This window comes from Mya arenaria, chromosome 4 (assembly GCF_026914265.1).
Source record: "Mya arenaria isolate MELC-2E11 chromosome 4, ASM2691426v1".
Taxonomy (NCBI): domain Eukaryota; kingdom Metazoa; phylum Mollusca; class Bivalvia; order Myida; family Myidae; genus Mya; species Mya arenaria.
The window spans coordinates 75,861,580-75,871,967 of NC_069125.1; the positions used below are offsets into that span (position 1 = coordinate 75,861,580).

The 10,388-nt window shown below is 34.6% G+C and overlaps 1 protein-coding gene across 1 annotated transcript; it reads left to right on the forward strand.

The window, feature by feature from the left end:
* The first annotated feature begins 836 nt into the window (after window positions 1-836).
* Window positions 837-8,000, forward strand: LOC128230577 (intraflagellar transport protein 20 homolog). The gene is made up of 4 exons (XM_052942986.1): window positions 837-969; window positions 2,367-2,452; window positions 5,373-5,476; window positions 6,875-8,000. The coding sequence occupies exons 1-4, from the start codon at window positions 843-845 to the stop codon at window positions 6,954-6,956; spliced, it is 399 nt and encodes a 132-aa protein (XP_052798946.1). The 5' UTR covers window positions 837-842; the 3' UTR covers window positions 6,957-8,000.
* The last annotated feature ends 2,388 nt before the right edge of the window (window positions 8,001-10,388 follow it).

The following is a 10,388-nucleotide window of genomic DNA, read 5'->3' on the forward strand; positions in this document are numbered from 1 at the left end:
GATGATGACTGATATTTGCAGATAAACATGTATCCTTTTAGCAACAGGAATTAAGTAAATATGACGTAAATTTTAATGACTTATATTAGTTGTGACCTTGACCTTTGTCTAAATGACCTCAAAATCAATAGATTTATAGAGGTCATCTACTGGACACCCAAACCTAAATTTCAACTTTGAGGGTCATGGGTGAAGGCATTGTCGAGTTATCACTCGGACAACCTTTTATCATTCAAGGTCACCTTGACCTTGTACCCGATGACCCCTAAAATCAATAGGGGCCATCCTCCATGTCAAGTAAAATGGTCATAGGTCTAGGCATTGTTGAGTTATCACTCGGACAAGCTTTACAAAAAAATACCATTAAAGGTCACTGTGACCTTGACCTTTAACCCGATGGCCCCTATAATCAATAGGGGTCAACTCCTGGTTAGGCCTAACCTTCATGTTAAGCTTGATGACCCTACGTCAAGGAATTGTTGAGTTATCACTCCGACAAGCTTTGATCTAACGATGGACCGAAGGACCTACCGACCGACATGTGCATAGCAATGAATATACCCCTTCTTCGAAGGTGGGCATAAAAACGCTTACGAGTCTTTTTATGGTTTGGAGTATTTGCAGACTACTGTAGTGGCGTCGTTACAGGGAAACATAAAACAGTCAAATGATAGTAAGGCTTCCCTGAACGCGCATTTTATTGTGGCTAACCGATTACAGCGCAGGAGAGGTCGATTATTTTCAATTAGATGTTGAACACTTAGAATGTTACGAGTATTTTCAAAAACGCGTTGACGAGACCAGTCTATCGCTTCTTGTTTGTTTACACATTCCTTTCTAAAATGGCCGACGAAGCGCTGTCACGGGCTGGCTTACATTTTGATGAGCTGAATAAAATTCGCGTGTTAGAGCCTGAGGTACAACAACAAACATCTGAGCTCAAAGAAGAGTGCAAGGATTTCGTCGATAGTAAGATTATTCTTGTTCGATACTGATTATGTATAAACAGTCACACTGTTAGTGTCATTAAATTTCGCGACATGCTCTAAGACTTAATCTGACATATCCTAAATTTTACAGAAAATCAGTAAATAAACTGGTCGTGAGTCAATTCGCTGATTTATCAATCACTTATTTTTCAAAAATAATTAATTTCCTTTATACTTTAAAATGCCTTCTGAACAATTCAAGGGGTAGTTATATAAAATTTGCTAAATTAATTAGAGATTTGTTAGATAACAAATTAATAAACTTTTACCTTGTTGGTCAAGTGTAGTTATATCGTTTGTATATATTTGGCTCTTATTTGTCATTTCGGACAACATTTACGTCGTTTTCTATGCGAACTGTATGGTGAAAAAGACAATATGATTTAAGACAAATAATGATAATTATCTAGCGCTGTTTAGTGTTTTATAACACTTAAATCGATTAACATATTAAACTGATTCACTGATAATCCCCTGCTGTGCATCTCCTGGTGTCACAGTAGGGGCCAATTTCCTTCGTATTTGGTTACTGGCTCAGGGCCATTTAGGATTGACACTTTAGGAGTAGATTATATTATTGTCTCACTAATACATATAAACTATAAGGATAGCTAATGTATTGGATTGAGAGTAAATAATAAACAAATAAGAGTGAATAGTTACATAACATGTATTCAAATCCACTTTAAATGCATGGTCACCATAGTTATATCCAAATTGTGAAGCGATCTGGGCAGTTACAAGCTATAAGGTCCCGACCTCAACGGTACCGGCTATATCCAATTATCGATATAGACAGTTATCAGTAAAAGTCCCAGCTTATTCAAAGATGTGCCGGGTCGTTGTCGTTGACGTTAATATCAACCTTAATATATGTTGTTGTGTTTTTCCATATTTCTTATTGATTTATTAACAATTTGAAAAAGGAAATGCATGATCATAAAATCAAACATACAATTAGTTACAAGCGCATCCAAAAAATACATAAGTGCATCACAATATATGAATTGAAATAATTTATATGCTATTAAAATATTTATTTTAATGTATTCACTATTTTGAATGGCTTGTACAAGCTCAAACATTACAAACACAAAGATAAAACCAAAATGAAAATTTGGGTCCCGGATCCCGGCAGTCCCGGGTCCCGTCAAATATAACTGCCCCAATTCAAGACCTAATATAAATATTTACCGGTGATATAATTTGGTCAGGTCAGGGTAGCTTAAACATCAACTGGCATAATGGACAATGAGTAAATTTTCCAAGCATTTAGAAAAAAACAGGTACAGTATATGTATACTTGAATATTTTACTTTTATGCAATACTGAATTTATTACTTTCTAAGACTGATTTAAACTGGCATATTGTTTCAGAAATAGGAGATTTCCAGAAGATAGTTGGCACATTCATTGAAGTTGTTGATAATGTTTCCAAAGAAGTTGAAAAAGAAAAGATGAAGGTAAGTTTTGTTAATAGGAAACATTAACATGTGATAACAGGTATAACATATGCAGTTTAAGTAATTCTTAATTGAGTTTTTTCCTAGTACTTGTCCCCTAGCTATTGTCTAAGAGAAAAAAGCTTAAACATGTAAGATTTACTTTATTTCATTAATGATGATGATGAACAAGAAACATAATTTCAAACAAAAGCTTGCTTAGGGACAAACATTGTATGAACATTTTTAGCTCGACTTTTCGAAGAATATGGAGAGCTATGATACTCACCTAAGCGTCAAGTCGGCGTCGCCCTCGGCGTCACACCTTGGTTAAGGTTTTGTGTGCAAGCACACATAGGTAAATATCTCAGCAACTACTTGAGGTATTGCATTGAGACTTTAAACAATGGTACTCAACCATCCAACCTACTTAATTAACCAAGTAAGATAACTATAGTTTGCATTTAATGCAAATAATAGGCCATTATTATTTGACTTACAAAAATTCTGGTTAAGGTTTTGCGTGCAAGCACACATAGGTAAATATCTCAGCAACTACTTGAGGTATTGCATTGAGACTTTTAACAATGGTACTCAACCATCCAACCTACTTAATTAACCAAGTAAGATAACTATAGTTTGCATTTAATGCAAATAATAGGCCATTATTATTTGACTTACAAAAATTCTGGTTAAGGTTTTGCGTGCAAGCACACATAGGTTAATATCTCAGCAACTACTTGAGGTATTCAATTGCATTCAGACTTTATACAATGGTACTCAACTATCCAACCTACTTAATTGACCAAGTTAGATAACTCTAGTTTGCATTCAATGCAACATACTTGCCCTTTATTATTCGACTTAGAAATTCTGGTTAAGGTTTTACATGTAACCACATTTAAGTCAACATCTCAGCAAATATATCATGTATTGCATTGAAACTTTAGATATGTATTCCCAACTTTCTCACCTACTAAATTAATGAAGTTAGATGACACTTTTTTGAATATAATGCAAATTTTGGGCCTTTATTATTTGACTTAGAAATTCTGGTTAAGGTTTAGCATGTATGCACACATAGGTTAATATCTCACCAACTACTTGATGCATTGCATTGAGACTTTATTCAATGCTACTCAACCATCCAATCTACTTAAATAACCAAGTAAGATAACTCTAGTTTGCATTAAATTCAAATAATGGCCATCTTTCATATTATATCATTTTTGCCCCTTTATTATGAATTCTGGTAAAGGTCTTGCATGTTAGCACACATAGGATAATATCTCAGCAACTACTTGATGTATTGCATTGAGACTTTATACAATGGTATTCAACCACCCAACCTAATTGAATAACCAAGTTAGATAACTGTATTTTGCAAATAATGGCCCTTTATTACTAGACTTATAAATTCTGGTTAAAATTTTGCATGTAACCACATTTATTTTAATATCTCAGCACATCATGTATTGCATGGAAATCTAATCTAACAGTGATCCATGCATGTTTCACCAAAACTTTTCAGTCCTTACACTGAAAAGGGGTGGAATAGTCGAGCGCGCTGTCTCTGTGACAGCTCTTGTTATAATTCAATTTAAATAATGGAAATAAGCGCAAACCACACTGCAATTGTATACATGTGTGCCCACATGGGCCTTCTCCAGGCCATTTTAATGCCCTGGCCCTGTGGTGTCTGATTTTCAAAATCTGTATCTCCAGAGCTCTTGAATAACATATTGCGGTATGATCAGGAGCCCAGGGCACTTTTTTTTGTTTTGTTTAAAGTAGCGGAAAAAAATAGGTCTGCTATGATCCATGGCTGGAAGTGTTCTGGGATATGCCAGATATTCCTGTTTTTCCTGGTCTTGAGGGGTCATTTTTCCCAAACATGTTAATCTGTCGAGATATTCAGAAGGTGGGGAAGGGCAATATGACCCAACTCCTCCAAATTTAGATAGATAACTGAAGGTCAACAACAATTTTTTACATCTAGTTATACTTAGGACCACTACCGAGGGCTTTGCCCTGGACTAACAGGGAGTCCTGGCTCCCAGCGATTTTTTTCAGGTTTTTCAAAATTCCAACTTTCACCCATGATAATCTGGATATAGGGGCGCTTGCATTTTCTTGATCAATTAGCATAATTATGCCAAACATGGGTATTACAGAATTGTCAATGACATTTTGCTGCTTTAACCGTTGATTGATATCAGATAAATGACCCTCTTTTTGACATATACATGCAGATCAGTTATTGATTTAAGTCAGTGTTTTGATGCAGGTTTTTGATGTAGGGTTATTTTTGTGGATGTTTTTTTTTAATCAACTACTTTAACTCCCACTGTTGCTGCACAAATTAGGGCCACTTCTTATAGAAAAATAACAATTTTTTTTTTTTTAATACTATAAAGATCAAGAATTTGAGGTAAACAAGTTTAAAATGTAAGTGTTATTTTGAAGTTGTTTTTCTTGCAAATTTATATATTATAAAGCTTATCTTGCATCGGACAGTATGCGAAAACTAATCAGGATTACTTATCAAATACCAGGTATGGCATTCCCCCTCATTGTATGGAATCATCCTCAAATTTTCGAGACTATTACTAAGGACAATCTGTAATAACCTTGATACTAATCATGCAATGCAAATGTAATGAGACTGCGCAAATAGCTATTTGCAACTTGTGAGGATTAAACTAACAACCTCTCGATATTGAGGTGGACACTACCGTGTTGCTATAAAAGTGAGGTCAATAGCGATACAACCATTAGATGTGCCGCTATATTCATAACTTATACCTTGTTACATAGGACCACATTCTGACAGTATAAAAGTGTACCAGCAAACACTTAAACTAATAATAACAAGTCCTGAATGTTTTTTGCAATATCCAACCTGTCCACTTAATTTGTGATAAATTGATTTGTTTTGTAGGCGATTGGGTCCCGCAATTTACTAAAGTCGATAGCGAAGCAGCGGGAAGCCCAGCAGCAGCAGCTCCAGGCCCTGATAGCCGAACGTAAAATGCAACTGGAAAGGTAGAGTGGTACTTTCATCTAGGAAGAATTCAACAATTATTACCGTATTAAGGAAAAAGTGGTATATGGACTGGGTGTATTAGTTGCTTTTATGCTTAATTACATCATGTATATCAGTCCACTCTTAGTGAAAATGTGAATGGGCATCATATCAATTAAGTTTGATTACAAACAAGAACATGTTTTTTTTATAAGTGCTGATGTGTTTTGTTTCATTTGGTTAAGTGTCTGCTGCTAGTTTTCATCAATGTGAAAAACTGCTTCATTGTAAAGCCATCTTATGGTACAGTAATGTTGCACAAAAAATGTAAAGACATGTAATTATGTGTCTCAATTAACAATAATAAAGAGTGTACTTAAAAGGTGAATATTTAGTTGTTAGCGTTCAACACCAAAGGGAATCTGGGAGTCTTTAACCACTTGACTGCTTGATAGAGACTCCAGACTCCTAAAATTGGGAAGAAGGTAGTCCAATGCAGACAGTGTAATATAATAGTGTTTAACACTGGATATACTCAGGATTAATATTGATAAGGATTACCATTCAAATATTTATTGATTATACAGGGAGAAAATGGTTTTCCTTTTGCCTGTTCCAGTTCTTATGGGTGGGGGTGGGAGGGAGGTAATTACTACAACCTCTTTCCAAAATTGTCTAGGTAAAAATCTGACGAACAAAAAAAAATGGTTTGCCCTTACCAAAATGTATAACCTTGACCTGTGGTGAGCCAAAATGTATAACCTTGACCTGTTGTGAGCCAGAATCTTTAATCTTGACCTGTGTCAAACCAAAATGTATAACCTTGACCTGTGGTGAGCCAAAATGTATAACCTTGACCTGTGGTAAGCCAAAATGTATAACTTTTACATGTGGTAAGGCAAAATGTATAACCTTGACCTGTGGTAAGCCAAAATGTATAACCTTAACCTGTGGTAAGCCAATATGTATAACCTTTACCTGTGGTGAGCCAAAATGTATAACCTTGACCTGTGATAAGCCAAAATGTATAACCTTGACCTGTGGTAAGCCAAAATGTATAACCTTGACCTGTGGTGAGCCAAAATGTATAACCTTGACCTGTGGTAAGCCAAAATGTATAACCTTGACCTGTGGTAAGCCAAAATGTATAACCTTTACATGTGGTGTGCACACTCTATCGAAATATTTTGTGCATATTAAGCAGACACAAACAAATTATACTACCATAATATTTGTTTCTTAGTGGAAATTCCGCATTGATCTGAAAAAGTTTTAATGTGTGATTTGCATGTTGTTCATTTGCCGGTAATTGTCCCTCTTCAAACTTTCAGTGAAATTGCACAAAAATGGAGGTTAAAATATTATGGTGCAAACGTAATAAAACTCTTATTATATTGTGCCTTATTTTGATTTTTCAGATTGCGAATACAATATGAGAACTTGCAGAAAGAAGAAAGTGAGCAGAGTGAATTTATAGAACAGTTTATATTACAGAAATAGTTTTTGTTTTAAAAATTGTGATTGTACCTTTTTTGCTTTATTCCGTCCATTTTGATATGACTTGTTATATGATGCATGCCAGTATGATGGTATTTGCAGTGATATTCATTGTTCCGAGTAAATGTATGTGCAGTCTGTACACCTTATATTAAAATGAAGTCGAGGTTTATTATGAGTAAGGGATTGGTGTTTATATTTATAGTGGGTATATATTTTACTAACCTGTTAAATGTTCCAAGCAGAATCAATCAAAACATTTAGTCATAATAAGTGGAATAAGATAAAGCTTGTACACTTTAACTTACAAAGAGCTTAAACTTTAATTGATATCTCTTTTCACGTTATAATATACAACATTGGCAGTTATTAGAGGATGTTTGTTTAATTTGGTGTAAAATTTAAATTTTCCCCAGATGACCACAGAAAGCACTGAAATTAAAAATAAAATCTCTCTCTTGCATTCTTAAATTTTAAAATGTCAATTTCAATGGCATATGAAAAACTCCATGTTGTAACTTCATTTTTGAAACATCATTTTAAAAATTTCAACCCAGTTCTATAAAGCAAAAAAACAACAACATTAAAATTTACTTACAAGAATGCTGTTAGTTAAAGGATATTTATTGACTTTCTGATGAACAAGTGGCCTCACATATCCACAAGGGGGAGGGGGGGACACTATTTGTTGCATGTATTCTTCTGAACATATATGGGTTGGTAGAAAATGTGATACACACATTACTTTAGTTAAACTGGCATATCATTTTATTTTCAATCTCTCTTACATCTTGTTACTCCATGCTAGCAAGTAATGCAGATTCTAACTTATGTGGTGTCAACAAAATTTTCTCTGTCAAAACATTGTTGTAATATTTTTGTTGTCAAAATTCATATTTTCTTTGTATGTTAATTTGTTTTGAGTACATTTCTAGGCATAATTATTTAAGGTAAAGGGAAAATGTTCTTACAAATAGATCTATGACCATGTGATTATTATTGTTCATTAATGATTGGAATTCGACTAAATAAACCATTACAACATTACGTCTTATTTTAATCCTCTACATGATTAACTAGAATACAAAACATTGAAAATGTCACCTGTTTAAGGACCCACTGTTTGGAATGGGAAATGATTACACAAATGTTAATTGTGAATAGGACTGACTGTATCATGTTACTAGAGCGATATGTTTCACCATTAAACAATCATTGAAATTAGACTTGGATAAACAAGCCCGAATTCATATACTATAGCTTGGCATCATATTTTTGAACAAGCCCTGCTATATAAAATTCAGAATTTGGGCAAGCCTGGAAGACATTTTACCAGTGCAGGGCCTGTGGGCTTGTGTTAATTTCAACCACTGATTAAACTTGATATATATGTTTTATATATGTAGAGATGGTAAAATTTGAAAATTCAAGGCCAATTACTCCCAAGTCAGCTTTGCAATTAACATTGTGCAATATAATATGCTTGTACTCATTGCTTTTAAATTGGGTAAAGATTGGATAAGAAATGATTGAGCAAGAGAGCATACAAGATGAATTCCAAAATATTTCATCCCTATTTCCGTTGTCACCACATTTGCTAAAGATTGGATAGGAAAAGCTCCAGTAAGAGAGGGGACAAGGTGAATTTGGTACTTAAGGGCCATAACTCCACAGAAAATAGTGTGATCTTGCTGTTGATCAAACTTGTTTAAATTGTAATTTCTTACTGATTGTAACTCAATGTAGTCAAGACTGGACAACAAATGCTCCAGTAAGAGAGGAGACAAGGTAAGTGTAGTATTAAAGGGCAATAACTCCACAGATAATTGTGTGATCTGGCTGTTGTTCAAACTCGTTTGAATTGTCATGTCGTTATTGTAACTCACTGTAGTAATACTTGATATCAAATGCTCAAGTTAGAGAGCGGAAATAAAGTGTGACACTGCTGACGATGATCCCCACTTGTCTGCAATGCTAGCAAAATAGACAAAGGATTTGAAAACAATAGATTTTTAGCTTGACTATTCGAAGAATAAGGAGGGCTATACTACTCGCCCCAGCGTAGGCGTCCGGATAAAGTTTAAGGGCAAGTTGGGATTTTCACTTATAAGTCCAATACCCTTCATTCAATTGACGTAATACTTCACACAGTTGTTCAGGGCCATCACATAATGAGGTTAGATAACTCCATATTATCCTTTATACAAATTATGGCCCCTGATTGACTATGGAACTTAGGTTAAATTTTAAGGGCAGGTTGGGATATTTATTAACTTCTATACCTTCCGTTCAATTGACCTGATACTTAACACAGTTGTTCAGGACCATCACATAATTAGGTTACATAACTCCATATCTTTAATACAAGTTATGGCCCCTGATTGACTTAGGTTAAAGTTTTAGGGCAGGTTAAAGTTTTAGGGCAAGTTGGGATTTTCACTTTTAAGTCCAATACCCTTAATTCAATGCATCTTTACACAGTTGTTCAGGGCCATCACATTATGAGGTTAGATAATGCCATAGTATCCTTTATACAAATTATGGCCCCTTATTGACTATGGAACTTAGGTTAAAGTTTTAGGGCAGGTTGGGATATTTATTGATAACTTCTATACCCTTTATTCAATAGACTTCATACTTCACACTTTTGTTCAGGATCATCACCCAATGAGGTTACATAACTCCATATTATCCTTAAAACAAGTTATGGCCCCTGATTGACTTAGGTTAAAGTTTAAGGGCAAGTTTCACAAAGGGAAAACAAGTTATTTGAATGATTTGCTTCATTGTTTGGGCGGGCTGGTGGGAGGGCAGCGTCAAAGTCACCTTATGTATCAAATAATTTAAGCTAGGTTTGAAATAAAGAGACAAAACTTGGTATATACGAAGAGTTTATGGGGACAATTTATGAGAATGCGTTTTAGGCCCCTAGGATTAAGGTCAAGGTTACTATTAATAGAACAAGAGCTGTCACAGAGACAGCACGCTCAACTATTCTGCCGCTTTTCAGTGTAAGGATTGAAAAGTTTTGGCGCAACATGCATGGATCACTGTTAGATTAGATTTCAATGTAATACATGATGTGCTAAGATATTAACATTAATGTGGTTACATGCAAAATTTTAATGAGAATTTCTAAGTCTAATAATAAAGGGCCATTATTTGCAAAGTACAGTTATCTAACTTGGTTATTCAATTAAGTTGGGTGGTTGAATACCATAGTATAAAGTCTCAATGCAATACATCAAGTAGTTGCTGAGATATTAAAATGATATATTATGAAAGATAGAGTTATCTTACTTGATTAAATAAGAAGGTTAAATGGTTGGGAGCCTGTGTGCAAAGTTTCAATGCAATACATGATGTATTCGTGGTTAAATGCAAAACCTTAACCAGAATTTCTATGTCGAATAAAAAAGGGGCCATTACGAGTAT